At 50.2% G+C, this 15,787-nt stretch overlaps 1 protein-coding gene and 1 non-coding gene across 10 annotated transcripts; both read right to left on the bottom strand.

Annotated features, from left to right (window-relative positions):
- Positions 1 to 53: 53 nt before the first annotated feature.
- Positions 54 to 15,407, bottom strand: PABPC4 (poly(A) binding protein cytoplasmic 4). Of its 9 annotated transcripts, none has more exons than XM_022575337.3 (16): positions 14,228 to 15,407; positions 11,247 to 11,440; positions 10,406 to 10,521; positions 9,026 to 9,165; positions 8,583 to 8,677; positions 7,782 to 7,919; positions 7,077 to 7,172; positions 5,084 to 5,356; positions 4,641 to 4,728; positions 4,091 to 4,210; positions 3,502 to 3,588; positions 3,280 to 3,407; positions 2,032 to 2,125; positions 1,787 to 1,917; positions 1,465 to 1,524; positions 54 to 362 (listed from the first exon to the last, which is right to left on the bottom strand). In XM_022575337.3, exons 1-16 carry the CDS (start codon positions 14,418 to 14,420, stop codon positions 345 to 347), a joined length of 1,971 nt encoding a protein of 656 aa, XP_022431045.1. In that variant the 5' UTR covers positions 14,421 to 15,407; the 3' UTR covers positions 54 to 344. The 9 variants fall into 9 exon arrangements, with proteins under 9 accessions (XP_022431045.1, XP_022431046.1, XP_022431049.1 ...); XM_022575338.3 differs by having other exon boundaries at positions 1,422 to 1,524; positions 4,656 to 4,728; XM_022575341.3 differs by having other exon boundaries at positions 1,422 to 1,524; positions 4,139 to 4,210; positions 4,656 to 4,728.
- LOC115801863 (small nucleolar RNA SNORA55) lies at positions 6,672 to 6,806 on the bottom strand. Its single transcript, XR_004022226.1, has one exon. It is a non-coding gene; the product is annotated as a small nucleolar RNA SNORA55 (small nucleolar RNA).
- Positions 15,408 to 15,787: the final 380 nt, after the last annotated feature.

The following is a 15,787-nucleotide window of genomic DNA, read 5'->3' as shown; positions in this document are numbered from 1 at the left end:
AGTGAAAACTGGAATTTATACAGAAAACTGTGGTCAGAGAAAAACAGAGGCAGTTTTATGGAGATTTTTTCTTTATTGAGAAACTTAAGACTTGGGTACATCAAATAAAACCAGTTTCTGGGGAGAAAAAATCAAACTCACAATAGAAAAAAAAAAAGTTAACACTGTTTGGGCCACATCAGAACCCAGAGAATATATTCTTTTAATTGAAAAATTCTAGGTGCTTCATAATTGACCTTTTGATACAAAATGACCTATTAAATTTGCAATTTGTGGTTCTTGGTGTTGAGGTCCATAGGACAAGCTAGGACGTCTTCAAACCTTGAGCTGAATTCCATGAGGGTTTATTTGGCTTTTGAATCCTGAAAAGAAAAGCACCGACACTATGAATACAAAATCAAAAAAACCTCAGAGACGCACGGAAATCTCTGATGTAAGTACTGTAGAGCAGGGTCTCAGCCTTGGTGCCCACTGACATTTTGGCCCAGATAATTCTTCTGTGGGGGCTGTCCTGTGTATTGCAGGACGTTTAGCTGCATCCCTGGCCTCTTCCCAACTAGATACCAGTAATATTCCCAGTTGTGACAACCAAAAATGTTTCCAAATATTGGCAAATGTCCTCTGAGAAGGCACCCCCGGTTAAGAACCAGTGCCTTCGAGGGTACTTGTATGTAAAGCCCCAACCTTGACCCTTCCTGGCCATCCTTGCTTAAACTCAAAATGACAGGGCTCAGGCCCTTGACAAGGGGCTATGACTATGCCAAGTCAAGCCCTACCAACACACGAACTCTGGCCCTTACCATGTGCTCTTTTCCCTTGCCTCTGCCCATGTTCATTTGGTCCTCTCTTTTCTCCATCTGGAGGCAACCACCAGTCCTCGTCAGAGGTCCTAGTTAAGCTTCACTGCCCCAAGTCCCTGCAGACAGAGGCCCTGGCCCCCAAATGCAGAAGTCGATGGGAACACACCTTGTAACTGTAGCCAGGTGTGTCTGTCTCTCTCACTCTGACACCAAGGCCTCTGCCCGCTGTGTTTCCAGAGCTAAACTGTGGATGCCACACAACTGACCTCACAACCTCAAGCCAAACTAGGGAGATGTTCATAGAAATGAGGCTGTGGGATCGGATTATGACAATGCCTCATATGTCCACCATTATTCGAGACAAACAAGGTGATTCTTGAGAAAGATCTAACCAGGTGCTCTTTATGGAGAAAACTGTTGTTTGTGTCTTCTAATTTACCACCAGGACTCTCTTTTTTCCATATTAACTCATCCAGGTGACAGAAAAAACCCAGGTGACAGCCTGCCCAAGTTATCAGGTTAAGGGATAGAAACATGGCTCTACATATACATTGCCCCTAATCTTTCAGGGAGATGGTTCAAGAGTCATAACCATTGCAGAAAATAAAGAGCCAAACATACGGTTTGTCCTTGTCTAAGAGGTAGCAGCAGCAACAGCGCCCACCTTCTGGGCAGCTTCTTTCTTGGCATGATGAGCCTGTAGGACCGCCACAGCTTCATCCACCTGTGAGAAGCTCCAGGTGGTCAGTGACACCTGAGGAGAGCCCCTCCGCCCCTCCCTGGCACCCAGGCCCAGCGGTGGCCTCTCCTGGTGCTGACCGCTTTCCCAGATACCCACGCGCCAGCAGCCCTCAGGTCACAGGCGAGGCACGAGGAGGTCACAGGGGCAGCAGACCCTTCTCTCTGCTGCCCCTGGGTGTCCAAGGCCACCCGTGTCCTCCTGACCCGAGTGAGCGGAAGCCGTGGGGGTCTGGGAATCTGCTCACCTTGGAGCGGAGAGACTCGGGGGACTCCAGCATGTGCAGCAGCTCCGAGTTGTCAATCTCCAGCAGCATCCCCGTAATCTTCCCAGCCAGGTTTGAGTGCATCGTCTGGATGAGCGGGAACAAACGTTCACCTGTGGGAAGGTATTCTGTGAAAAACCCAGTGGCATCCCAGTAGAGAAGGGATGCTGGTGTCCAGGTCAGTAGCAGCTCTGGCCCCCTCTTCTGCAAGCACGTGGGTCACTCACCCAGCATCTGTTTCTGTTCCTGCGGGGGTGCTGCGGCCAGCATGGAGGCGGTCAGCGGCTCCTGCCCCTGCACGTGGACCGCAGGCTGGGGTGCCTGGGAACCAGGAGAGGCGGCGGATTAGCACCCGGGTAAGTACAGTGACAGTGGTCATGTGCACAACCACTCGAGTCTACTGAGTTAAAGAGGAGAAGGAGGTAGTTGTCTTTGCTGTCAGGGAACTGACTGCAGTCTTGGGGATTCAGGGAAAGGAACAGAGTGGTGTGAGCAAAAAACACAACCAACCACAGTTAAAATGCCACGTGCTATTCGAAGAGAAGGGAAATGACTAAGAAAAACCTACAATGCTACACAATCATTTACCAAATGATTTTACTTTACTCAAGGCTACAATGATCATAATTTACCCAACGCTGCCCAAGACATTGAAGCCTTGTTAATAAATAAGATACCATGAACACTTGTATGTGTAGCCCTTTCCTGAAAGTTAGTTTTCCTTTAGGGTGAATTCCCAGTAGAGACTGGGTTGAAGGACATGAATAGGAAAATGCTTATAATTACATCCTGTATCACTTTCACTGAACCGCATGTTTTTATTGTATTAAATGCTGAGGACCGTCAATACGAGTCACAGTGCCAAAAGTAGGGTCTTATAGGCAAAAATATTTCTCATAGTGCCAAGTTCTGGGAAATTTCCAACTCAGAGCACAGAGCAGGAGGAAGCAAGGCCCAGCACAGCTCCTCCAAGCAAACTGCAGAGTTCTGCCACAAGCTCGCTGCTTGGCCTGCCTGAGAGGCACAACTCTAGAGATAGCAGCTCCAGCTTAGAGAACCTGAGATCCAGGTCCAATTCCTCCACCCAGCCTAATACCTCTGAAGATGAACCTTTCATCTAAGATGTTCTTTGCCACCCAGTCACCTGGAGAGCAGCTAAGGATCAATTCGACCACTGGATGTGAAAGTGAAATGGAAGCTTCAAAGAGCTGAGAGAGCCCATGCACGCGGTGAGGAGAGCAGGAAGCACAGCTGCCTCCTCGGGGGCATTGCTGAGCCAACCATTATCAGAAGAACACTTGCAAGCCCCTTCTCTCCCACTAGAGAGTCCCCCAAGGGCAGGGTCACCACACGGGACACGGCTCCCTGACACAGAGCAGGCATTTAATACCTGTTGAGGGAATCCAAGCAAGGCAGCTTTTGAATCATGTGGAAGCAGGGGGGACCCTTCTAGGGTTCTGTTTGATGGACCTCACCTGCAGGGGCTGGATGGCGGGGTGAGGGCTGCGGACACTGGAGGCGTATTTGTAAGGTGCAACAGCCCGAGGAGCAGCGGCGGCAACAGCGGCACGAGGCGCTAGGCTCTGCACAGCTGTGGGAACACCTTAGGAAAAGAACAAGTAAAATTAAAGCCCATCGGTCTGGGCAAAGACCCGTCAAATCCCATCTTTCCCCATTCTGTGTGCATCCAATACCACCTCCAGACTGGCAGCTGTCAGTCAGCCCTTGCTGGGCGGCACCAGCCCCACCAAAGTCCATAGCCAAGCGGTCCGGGCACTCAGACCCTACAACAGACCAGCAAATGCACATCAGTGTTGGCAGCAGATGTCCAACTGGCCACGTCCCACGGAAGGAGCAATTCCAAAGCATGTTCATACAGCACACATCACACATGGGGCCACTACCGCTACTTTCGAGGAAGAGCCAACAGAAAACATACAACTCTTGCCACCTCTTGGAACACAGGACATAATCTGCAAAAAAGTCCCTTGAATCTCCCAACCCCACCCAAAGAACAGGCTGCCTCTGTCGTCATTCAGCTAACAAATTTCTACAATTAACCTTGTTCACGTGAGTCACCGATGAGGCAAAGAATCTTAAAAGGAACCAACACTCAGAACTCATACTGTCTCCCTGCTCCTTAAGTACCCACCTAAGCACACAGCTAAGAGTAAAGAACCAGGACCGGATAACACGGTGAGCCCAACGAACTGACCAGCCCTGAGCAGAGCCTAGTCGTCCTGACTCCCTCCTCCCCGGGCCACACTTCAAGGCCAGTTTGCTCACCGACTCTCTGAGCGGTAGTAGGGAGGCCACGAGAGGCCGGAGCATTACCAGTTGGAGCCAGATGGCGAAGAGCTGGACGAGGCCCAGACTGGCGTATAGCACTTGGCATTCCTTGGAAGCCTGGTGAAGAGACAAAAAATGCACGTCACTCAAAGAGAGAGAGGCATGGACATATACACACTACCAAACGTAAAATAGCTAGCTAGTGGGAAGCAGCCACATAGCACAGGGAGATCAGCTTGGTGGTTTGTGACCACCTAGAGGGGTGGGATAGGGAGGCGGGGGGAGGGAGGGAGACACAAGAGGGAGGAGATATGGGAACATATGTATATGTATAACTGATTCACTTTGTTATAAAGCAGAAACTAACACACCACTGTAAAGCAATTATACCCCAATAAAGATGTAAAAATAAATTAATTAATTAAAAAAAATGCACGTCACTGATGAACGACACAGCCGAACCTAGGCTGTGCCTCAGAGGGGGCAGGGAGGGGAGGCCAGGACAGGTACATCCTGGGTGATCAAATCACTGTTCCCCACCACCTACCTTGAGGTCTCCCACCTTGCTGCCAGCGTGGATTAGGCCTCATCTGTGCTAACTGGTTAGGTGTGTAATATGGAGGTCTTCCCTGAGCCTGTAAGAAAGAGCAGCCAAGCCCTTTTATTTAAGGACCTGAAGCCACACTAGAGAAGTATCTCATCTCACCTCATCTCACTACCAGGCCCTAGGCTAATTATTCAGGACAGAGGCGCTCTCTACTCAAGAGCTTGGGGGAGGGACAGCCAGTTAACAGGGACTCTTTTACTTTACCCCTGTCACTGTGTGTGCACAACCACGAGTTAAGTCCTTCCTTGTTTTATTTGAAGGATCTTTACTGTGACATTCTAGAATTCCAATATCCAAAAATCCCTCTCCCCAACCACTGCGGACTATAGGAGCAGCTATCAGCAGGCAGGTTCCAAGGAGACATGAGCATACTGCATACCCACCTGTGGAACTGCTGGCACAAAGTAGCCCCCAGCTGCAGGCTGGAACTGATTTAAGATGGCATTGGCGGGGAGCGCTCTCATCCCGGCCACCCGCTGCATATACTGGTTGGTCAGGTGAGCCTTTCTCTCTTCTTTTCTCTGGGCCAGGGCGACATACAGTGGCTTGGAGCCCACGATGCGTCCGTTCATCTCCGTGACTGCTTTGGTTGCCTCTTCAGGGGATGAGAAGCAGACAAAGCCAAACCCTTTGCTTCTCCCATCCTCCAGCATCACCTACAAAACGAGACCAGCCACTTAGCACAAAGGTGTCTGTGTGTTAAAACCTGGGTTCCACTCCAAGAGTTACCAGGTCTAGGTCAAGGCTTCACAGTCCAGTCCCACGATGGACCCCAGACCAAATGAGTCACCAACTGAATCACAAAGTCTAAAGGGAGAAACTAAGCTTTTTCCTTTTTAGATCCCCAGGTGACTCAAGTTCCCAAATACTGTGATATGGCTAATGGTTGAACCAGGAACCCAAAGATGTTTCCTCGTACCTAGAAGCATAGCTATCTCTGGGAACTCACAGAGATCTGGACATTAGCATCAAGCAACTTATTTGTAAAACTCATCTGTCCAAGACCTTGGTGAACAAAACTTAGTAAGCTCTTAGCAAGGTTAGGACATGCTTTTGAAATACATGTGGGCAGGAATCATAAAATCAATGACTGCCACCATTAATTCAATGAGAATAAACACAGCAGAACTACAACCAGCCAGGAGACAAGCAGCTGGATTCTAGTCTCACTCTGTAATCTCTACATTTCACTCATGTCTTAGCTCACCGCCTGGTGAGCCTCCTGAAGTGGAGGACATGGGAGTAAAGATGTGTATCAACCCAACACCTGTCTACCAACGAGGTGGACCAGTAAGGTGTGTGAAAGTAATGTGACACCTTGATCTTGGGCATGGTGCCGGGAAACTTCAAGATACGGTTCTTTTGCTCTCTTCTTGCAAATGCCATCTTGACTCCTGTGCTGGTCCGCTAAGAGAGACTATCGTTCCTTGCGCTGCTGGAGGCCCGTCATGGGGGTGATAGGAGGGAGGGGGTGAGGAACTGAGGAAATTCCTGGGGGTGGCTTCTGGCCAACGCCCTGCAACCACTGATAATGCTCCTGGGTTGTGAGTGACAAGCTAAGGGCCAGGGCAGGGTCACCAAGTCTTTACCGGCCCGCTGGCCTTCTTTCTCATCCCCTGGAGGACTCTGTGACATCTGCCTCACCTCTGTGGAGCAGGCATAGAGTCTGCAACAGGCTATGCCCCAAAACTTTCCGATGCCATCAGTGCCCACCACACACCCAAAGCACCAAGGACACACAATACAACATCTTCACCTAACCAGCATTCTCGTCTCATCCTTATCTTCACAAGGGGGTTTGTACTTACTCCCCCAGCTAACTCAGTTGCTATCATTATCAAAGAAAATCAAGATGATGCACATTGCAAAACACGGAAAAACAAACTTTCCACTCCCCTCTCCTTCTTTAGGACACCAGATGGAAGTTCCCAACCCCAGCTCCAAAATCCTCAAAACACCTTCGTTCAAGGAATGTGTGGCAGAGTTGTAGAGACAGGCCTCAAGACAAGTGAAAGACAACCTGTCTGGATTTCCCCTGCTCATGCTGTGGCACCATCTGTCCCCACACCAGCACAAAGCAGCAAAGAATGGGAAAGATTCAGGTGCTCTTGGGGGGCTGGCAGGGAGGCACTGAGCCAGATGCATCTCCACATCCCAGTACTTGGGAGACAGTGCAATGTTAACCTAACAAAATGTCATTTTCCAGAACATATACTCAGATGGGTAACCGAACGCCAGGAGGAATTTGCTAGATGAATGTGGTAACTACTCTCAGAAATGAAAATTTAGATCCTATTCCTTCAATGAAGCAAATGCAATAAACCTCTGCAAGTTTACAACTTCTGCTTTCAATCCCCACATCTCAGTATAAAATACCTTAGCACTGGTGATTGATCCAAAAGGAGAAAACTCTTTCCTTAACTTTTCATCATCAATGGTGTCATCCAAGTTCTTAATGTAGAGGTTCACCCCCTGAAGCAGAAAGATCTGTTAATTGCACTTCTATACCTCACACATTTCCTAAGACAGTGGTTCTCAAAATATGGGCTCCAGACATGCAATAGCAGTATCTCTGGGTACTTGTCAGAAATGTAAATTCTCAGGCCAGAACCCACACCTAATGAATCAGAAGCTGTGGGACCCAGCAATCTGTTTTCATAAGCCCTGCAGGGGATTCTGATGCAGGCTCAAGGCTGAGAATCTACTGCTGAAGACTCTGACAGGACCATCGATACAGTCCCAGCCTTTCTCACAGCTGGTCTGGCTGACCACTGACCTAGCAGGGCTCTCCTTACACCGTTCCAAACAAAGTGGTATCATTTAAGTAAACAGAACGCACATGACTGAGAACAGGCTGAGGCTTCCAGAATAGAGTCCCTAAATGAATAAATTATCTTCATCCTTGTTCCAGAACCGCTGCTGTATCTGGTAGGTACATCCTGTTAAACCTGATGATCTTGAGAGAAATGAGAAGAGGAGACTCATGGTCCCCAAAAAGAAAGCCTGCCAAACTAGGGACGCTTTTGCCAACATCTCGTGGTCCAGCCCCTGCTGGTAGGCTGGGCTGAGACCACGTCTTACCTGATACCGACTAATTCTCTCCTGTTTCAGCTGTTCAAATTTTCGCTTTAACTCGGCCTGCCGTTCCACTTTCTTCTGTGCACGGCCCACGAAAATGACTTTCCCACTGATTTCTTTTCCATTCATCTCCTCCACGGCCTGAAGAGGAAATACATGATTTTAAATCAAGATGCAGAGGCAGGGGCCTTGCTCTGGAGACCTGTTAAGTCCCACCAAATATTCTGAGAGAAAAAATCTTCCCTACAGGGCTAAAAATTAATTTCACTCTGAAGTCAGCTAAGCCAATCCAAACTTCCTCATCAGTAAAATGGGGTTAATATTTAAATGGGTCACTGGTCCAGATAATTCAGTGAAAAAACTGTACAGCTGTATAAATACAAGCATGGTAGACATGAGCCTAGGTTGATAATCTGGCTGCCACTAAATTCCTTAGGTTCTTTCAGGGTACTGAGTGATACATGTTGAGGGCCTAGCACAATGGTTCTCCCGGAAGCGGCTACTGTTCTTTTATCAGATCAGCAACTCGGGACCCTTGGTTCCCTCACCTATGAATGGGAACAAATGCCTGCCCTACTCTTTCAACCTACAGGGCTGAACAGCTGAGGTGATGGGCACATGCCAAGTGCTTTGAAAACAGTTATGTGAAATCCCTCAGGAAGACAATTCCAGAGCACAGTGACCATGCATCACTACTAGGTACTCAGACAATTACAGCTCAGCTCTACCATGTGCTGGCAAGGCCCTGTCCACACACTAGGGCCACTCCCTACAAATCCTCCCCGACCCTCATGGTGCTCTCACCTTATTGGCATCCTCGTGTTTTTCATAACTCACAAAGCCAAAGCCTTTGGATTTCCCACTGGGATCTCTCATCACCTTGACACTTAGAGTCTTACCTGTTACCAAAGACAGAACTATTAGTAACAGCATCTCTATCACAGCTCAAGGAGAGAAGGCTTCTCTAGGAGCCCACTTGAAGCAAGCTCCTGCTGAGCCCAGATGGACTCTAAGAAAGAGGCACCATGCCTGGCCTTCTACTTCTGAGATGGCCTTGGGGATGGGACAAAGTAGGATGAAGCCAAGAGCCGAGGCCTGGAGTCTATTCCTATCTACCCTGTGGCCTTTGTCATACAAGGCATTTTACTTCTGGGTCTAGGTGGGCTCATCTGTTAAGTAAAAATAGATGAATTCCAGGTCTGGTGGACTGTGAAAGGGGACACACAGGACAAAGGACCCTGACTTACCAAACTGGCTGAATAGCTCTTTCAGACTCTCATCATCCACCTCTTCCCCAAAGTTTTTGATATAAACATTGGTGAATTCCTTAGCTTTGGCTCCAAGCTCAGCTTCCCGCTCTTTTCGAGACTTGAATCTGCCCACAAACCTAAAAAGAAACCGTGAAAAACAGTGATCACTCAGAGGAACAAAACATGATTTCCAGGGGCCCGAAGGAACGCAGGTTAAAGGCTGACAGGAGAGGTTAAAACACACGAGTTCCCATCCAACCACCAAGAGAGCAAGCTCAGAGATGTCCCAACTCCCCAGCAGAAAGAGAAAGAGGCAGGACTGTCCTACAAGGACCAGCCCCAGGGCTCCTGGCTCAGGCCAGGGCTCCTCCTACCACATCACACTGCCTTCGTGAAGAAACCTGATGACCATGTTTTTAAAACGTTCATTTCTGTGCATCTATGTAAATGCATAGAAAAGGTCTGGAAGGATACAAACCAAACTGTTAACAGTGGTTAATCCTAGGAGTGAGACTGTTGGAGTGAACTAAGAGGTAGCCTTTGCTTTTCTTCCTTTGTTTTGGTGCTGTTTACACTTAATAGGGAAAGGTATCCATACATGAAAAATCTTTAGGCTTTTTTCCAGTGATACCTTTAGAAGACCTGACCACTGGGCACATGCACATCATTAACACAAGCCATCCCCTGGTCTGTTCAGTAACACAAAGGACAGAAGTGACTCTTGTCATAACCAAGATTTATTGTCCCTTCTCTCCCTGCATGGCTTAACTAAGATCCCCATCTCTCCATTCTGAAATAACCACACCAAAGCAACAAGGTCTATTATGAACAGTCTTCTGCAATGGGATAAGACTTTTCATCGTAACCAAATTAATTATTGCTGTGGAGCCAGCCTTGTATTTGAAGACCACTGAGTCATAAGTTAGCCACGTGGAGGGGACAATTTGCATCAACCCCTAGCGAGTGACCCCACGGAAAGACCTGAATCACAGAAGGCCAAGGTCACATGACTAGTACACAGCTCCTGGTCAGTCCAGGGCCCTCTCCACTCTGCTGCTGGCCAAGACCCCTGCTCAGAGTGGGCTTAAGAGCTGCCTTCCAGCCAGCCCCTGTTGCCGACGCTCACAAAACCCACAGACGGATGCTTTTAAGGGAGAGGCGGCAGGCCAGCCATGGCTTGGGCAGAAAGCCCACCTTGGCGAGTCAAAAGGGCTGCCACGGCTCGGGCAGGGAGACTCACCAGCCCTGGAGTGGAGAGGTAGGAGCAGGCCACACTTGGGCCGAGAACCAGTAGCCGCCTTGTGTGTGCCAGTTAATACCGAGGTGGGGCCACGGCTGGCTCATGCGACGGCTGTTGCTCCAGACTGGGACACTCACACTTTGCGGTCATTGAGGAGCATGCCATTCATCTTCTCGATGGCCTTGTCGGCAGCCTCCTGGGTCTCGAAGTGGACAAAGGCATAACCCTTAGAGCCGTTCTCATCACACACCACCTGTCAAACACAAGGCGGGCCACTTCAGCGCCACTGCCCAGCTGCAGAGACTCGAGAGCCGTGTGGGCTCCTGGGTCTGAGAGGCCTCTAGCCCATCCACGTTCAAAAGGCAGGAGACTACAGCGGGTACCCAATAATGTTCCATTTAAGAATGGTAGCCACCATTAAGCTCCTTCTATTCCAAACGTTTTCTTACTTCATTAAAAAAATATATTAAGATCTGGGTGCAAAACCACAGGGCTACAGAATGACGAACCAGTTTCCAAGCCCACAACAGAATTTCAGTCTAGTGTGGAGTCAGACATGTAAACCACCACCACACGAGCTGTACAAAATGCTCCACATAAACAGGTGCGTGGAGAAGGAAGAGGGTGAATTCATGCTTCTAACATGACTAAGTACAGCTTCCTGGAGACCAGAGGCATTGCTCTGGTACTTTCCAGCCCCCTACTCCCCAGGAGAAACCTTTTGATGCCTTCCAAAGCTAGAAAACAGGAAGGATATTTCAGGCAGAGGGAAGAATAAACAAAGACACGAAAGCGCCTGCTGGTTTATGCTGGGCTGTGGCACCGAGGTTTGCTGCAGTGAACTTTTAGACTTCAGAGCCATTTCCAGCATTTTGGAAATTATCATACCCGGTCACCCAATTCCAAGCAATTCCCCATCTGGTATTTGTTTTCATGATTCTGTAATTATTCTGCTGAAATCATTTAATCAGTGTTTACCTTGCAGGACAGAATGTTTCCAAAAGCCGAAAAAGTATCATAAAGTGCCTTGTTATCTATAGATTTGTCCAGGTTCTTGATGAAGACATTTCCCACGCCAGATTTTCTCAAAGAGGGATCCCTCTGAGACCACATGATACGGATTGGCTTTCCCTTAATCACATCAAAGTTCATGGTATCCAAGGCCCGCTCAGCTGCAAGAGAGAAACATATTTCAGTCAAGGATATAAAATGTTACCTGCCACCATCCCAGGAACAGATAACTCCAGAACTTTCAAGGTAAGCACTCTGATGAAATTCAACTCTACCAAAATTAAAGGACATCAGATTCCTCTAGGCTGCAGTGCTACTGAGGCTAAGTTCTAGCTAATCGTCCTCCTTCATGGCAGAAGTCTCAACCCCTCTGGGGTAAGGAGGTTATGCAAGATAATCTAAATGGGTTTATAGCACCAGGATCAAATAACACCTCACATTTGACTAAGCTTTATCATTTATAAACGACTTTGCAGCCTAGTGCCCACCAGGATGGAGGTGGAAGAGGTGAAATGATCCCTCTTATAAAATGGACAAACTTATGTTCAGGATGGCTAAACGGTATAGCTAACTACTGACTAAGAAACTAATGGCAGACTTTCTGATTATTTTTCAGTAAGGTATTGCATCAGCATTATCAACTAGCTGTCACTTAGTTTACAACCTGTCTATGAGACAAATGACTAAAAAAAACCTGTGAGCATTCGATTGGGGAAAATGTGCTATCTCCAAATTCAACCCAGTTTCTTATATTTTCAATTTCTGAAAACAGAAATTGATTCTGATAAAAAAGCCTCAATCATCAAAATGATGGCCACACATGGAAATGTTCTTTGTATCATCAGGACAAGAAGGATGAAACTGCAACCCCTTTCTGCCTAAGTTGACAGTGGAGGCAGGCCCTGCACCTAGTGGTTTCTAGGCTACCTAGAAGTCTTCATCTGCGTTCTACGGAATTCCAGGACTTTCAAATGCCCTGGTGCCCAACAAAGTTCTCAACCCAGTGCTTGGGGACGCTTCCTTAGCTTCCCAACCCAATCCATGTATACACCACGGAGACCATTTAAAGAACCAGAGACCAAAATAACCCTTACCTGTCAGCAGAACACTTCTCTTTACTGGTAGTAAAAAGGACCCAGACCCACTTCCCCTGACTTACGCACTGACATCTCCCAGAATCTCCTCCTCCATGAAGGGATGGGGGTAGAGGGTGTTTCTCCCGCCTCAAGGCACCGTCTCACTTAAAACAGGGACACAATCCCTAACTCTGCCCCTCCACAGGCTCAGCTGTCCAGTCAGCCAGCAAGATATCTCCTTTGCCCTATTTCCAACCATCTTTCCCACTTTCCTCAGGTGGGCTGGTTCAGCATGAGAGGGGAGGAGATCAGGGAAAGTGGGGACGGCAGATCCAAGTCAGTGCAAGTCCGGGACAGAAAGAAGGGCTCGCTTGTGAGGACTCTGTGATCCACAGCCTGGGACCCCTAACTGTGTTGCGTGAATTAGCAGCCCATTTCAACACAGCTCCTGTCTATTTCCGGAGAGGTCTGCACAAGGCAACTCGGCTTAGTCTGACAAATCTGGCTGCACTTATTTATAGCAGGGAGAGGTCCTGCAGAGGTATGTGTTGGCAGACACACTAACCAATGGCTTCTGCTACTATCTCTAAGTGACAGGACTTTTGCTCAGAAGAGTCAAGGAGGCAGACAACAGCCAATGTGCCCACTACTCCCCCCTTAAAAGGCCACACTCAGCTACCTTCTTTGTGCCCTGTGGCCAGACACAACTCAGAGCACACTGAACTGACGGTAGCAGTGCCTTGTGTCTCTCAACAAGTCCAATTCTCTGGTCTCAGCTGCATCCTGGGCAAGTGACATTCTCTGTGCTTCACGGACAGTGAACGAAGTGGTGACAAAAATAGGGACCCGGAGATCCTTGGCCACAGAATGGCTTGTTTCTCCCAGTAATGGTCTCTACAGTTGTTCCCTTTTATTCTGGAGTCACGTGCAGCCCCTGATTAGGTTTCTTCTGGCCTCACTCGGGCCAGGCCTGCAGCATACCTCTCCACGCTCCAGGCTATGGCCCCAGTCAGGGCTGGCAGAGCACTGCACCCACAGTCCCAGCTTAGCCTCCCACCTTTTGCAGCTGCTTTTCTCCCTCAGAAGTCCTATTTTCTTCAGACGGGATGAAGTAAAAGGGTTTTGTCAAGTATAAAGCACTGTGCACAGGTTGAGGCCATAATCCCCACCAGCCTAGCGGATTTCCAAGAGGCGCTTCCCCAGACTACCTGCGTACCACGCTCCACAGCCCAGGGCTTGTCCAGAGAAAGAACTCCTCCGCCCCGGTGGCAAACACGCAGAGGAGGGAGCTGGCCCAGCACCACACACTCTCTGGCGGTGCTAACACAAGTGCCTGCTCAAGTTCAACACACAGCATTGTTCCCCTACTTTCTACCTGCCCGGAAAAACCCCTTACCAGCACGAAGTCAAAGACTCTTAGCCCAGGGTACAGTAAGGGGAGGGGGCAACAGCTTTGCCCAGGTAAAAGTTTTTAAGTAATTGTGTTTCAATCATCCTGTCCCTTCCGCAGGCCTGTGAGGGGCCCGAACACCTGGCCACTGACCAGGCAAGGCTCACAGAGCAAACCGCCCACATACGGAATGACAGCGACGTCCTTCTGGTCCTGTTTTACAGCCTCCTTGGGCTCCAACCCCACCAGCACCCATTAGCCCAAGGTCACCCGGTTAGCAAGTGTTGTGGAAGCAAGACTGAAACTCTGGTCGTCTGATGCCAGGATCCCGCGTTCTCAACTCCCATGGCTCGTCCCCGACTAGGGCTTCTGTGGCAACGTGCTGTCGCGATGCCCTCTCCACGGGGGTGGGGACCTGCCCGGAGAAGGAATCTTAGGGTCCCCAAAGAGCCCACGGACTTGTGGCCACCGCTTATACTCACCGTCAGCCGGCTGCTGGAAGTTGACGTAGGCATAACCCAGGGAGCGGCGGGTGATCATGTCGCGGCAGACCCGGATGGACAGCACAGGCCCCGCAGGACTGAACTTTTCATACAGCATGGCCTCGGTGACGTCCGAGTGCAGGTCACCCACGTACAGGGAGGCCATGGGGTAGCTGCTGGCCGCAGCGTTCATCTCCCCAGCCCCCAGCACCCCGAGCCCCGCCAGGAGGACTTCTTAGCGGGGGCCACACAGGACAAAGGGGGCTCCGCTCCGAGCCGCGGCCCACAGGTGGCAGTGAAGCTCAGAGAAGCTGGAGTCGGCTCCGAGGGCCGGAGAGGAGTGCGGGGACGGCTCGGACGAGACTGCCCACCCGCAGACAAAAGGCTCTCAAAAACAATATGGCCCTCCCTGGGAGTTTGTTAATTTTCAGCTGTTCTGGTCTGGAAGCTCCCAATTTCAAAAAATGAAAACAATGAAAACGGGGACTGTCCTCCAAATTACAAAAATTCTTCCCGAGGCAACCCAGTGGTGCCCACGGCGGCCTCCGGAACGTGCGTTTCTCTATAAATATAGGCCTCGGGCTCCCGACGGTTTAAGATTACAGCAACCCAGGGAAGAGGGAAACCAAATATTTGTCGGTGCCGACTCGGCAAACCCCGGGCGGCCGAAGCGCGCAGCCGCCTCCCACGCCGGGCCGGCGAAGGGCAGCGCGGACACGTGGAGCGCGGAGGCCGGCGCGCCGGGGGCGAGGGCGGCGGGCGCGGGGCTGCCACGCGGCGCGGCCGAGAGGCGGGCTGAGGCGCGTGGACGCGGGCGCGCGAGCGGCTCACCACCGGACCGACGGACGGGGACCGACGAACGCCCAGGTGCGGCGGCGGCGGCAGCGGCGTCGGGCAGGCCGGAAGCGTGCAAAAGTGACTTCCCCGCGGGTTCTCCGAGGAGGATTCGCTCTTTTTTCTTTCTTTCCTTCTTTTTTTTTAAGATTTTAAAGGGTTTTCGGGGTTTTTTTTTATCTTTTTCTCTTTTTTTTTCCTTCAGGCTGCTAGGCCCGAAAGCGGCGGAGGCTGCGGCGACCCGGGGCGGAGAGAGGCGGGTGGGGGAGCCACCGCTCCATTTATACCCGCCCGCCCCGGGCGCTGCTGGTCGAAGGGCGCCTCGCGACCTGGGCGCAGTCGTGCCCGCCCACTCGGCCCGGGGGCCCGAGGCGGGGCGGCCACGCGAGAGGGTCCCGGCACGGCCGCGCGGCGCCACAGCGACCCCTGGCGCGCGGAGGACCGCTCCGCTGGGGCCTCCGCCGGACCCAACGGCCGCTTTCCCTACGAGTCGGTAGAGAGTAAATCACCCGCCCCTCCGGAACTAGAACCCAGGGATAAAGTTACCCACCGGCACGCATCATATTTATAATCGATGTCTTGCCTAACTGTAAAATAAAGATGACATAAGATAAATTATAGTTACATAATAGGTGCTCCGCTATGTAAATGACTGGGCCCAAATAACGGAGAAGACGTTCTGAAGTTTTTAGAATACTGAGACCTAAAGGTAGAATCATTGGGAAC

Source organism: Delphinapterus leucas, chromosome 1, assembly GCF_059928025.1.
Source record: "Delphinapterus leucas isolate spDelLeu-1000000601 "Yukka" chromosome 1, BTC_Dleu_Yukka2, whole genome shotgun sequence".
Taxonomy (NCBI): Eukaryota; Metazoa; Chordata; class Mammalia; order Artiodactyla; family Monodontidae; genus Delphinapterus; species Delphinapterus leucas.
The sequence above is the reverse complement of the archived record's forward strand: the minus strand, read 5'-3'. Positions and strand labels throughout refer to the sequence as shown.

Coding starts and splice junctions, on each gene's coding strand:
- PABPC4 (XM_022575336.3), bottom strand. CDS start 14,420: ATGAACGCTGCGGCCAGCAGCTACCCCATGGCCTCCCTGTACGTGGGT. Junction 11,441..14,227: donor CTTCCAGCAGCCGGCTGACG/GTGAGTATAAGC, acceptor TCTCTCTTGCAG/CTGAGCGGGCCTTGGATACC. Junction 1,525..1,786: donor CCGAGTCTCTCCGCTCCAAG/GTGAGCAGATTC, acceptor AGCTTCTCACAG/GTGGATGAAGCTGTGGCGGT.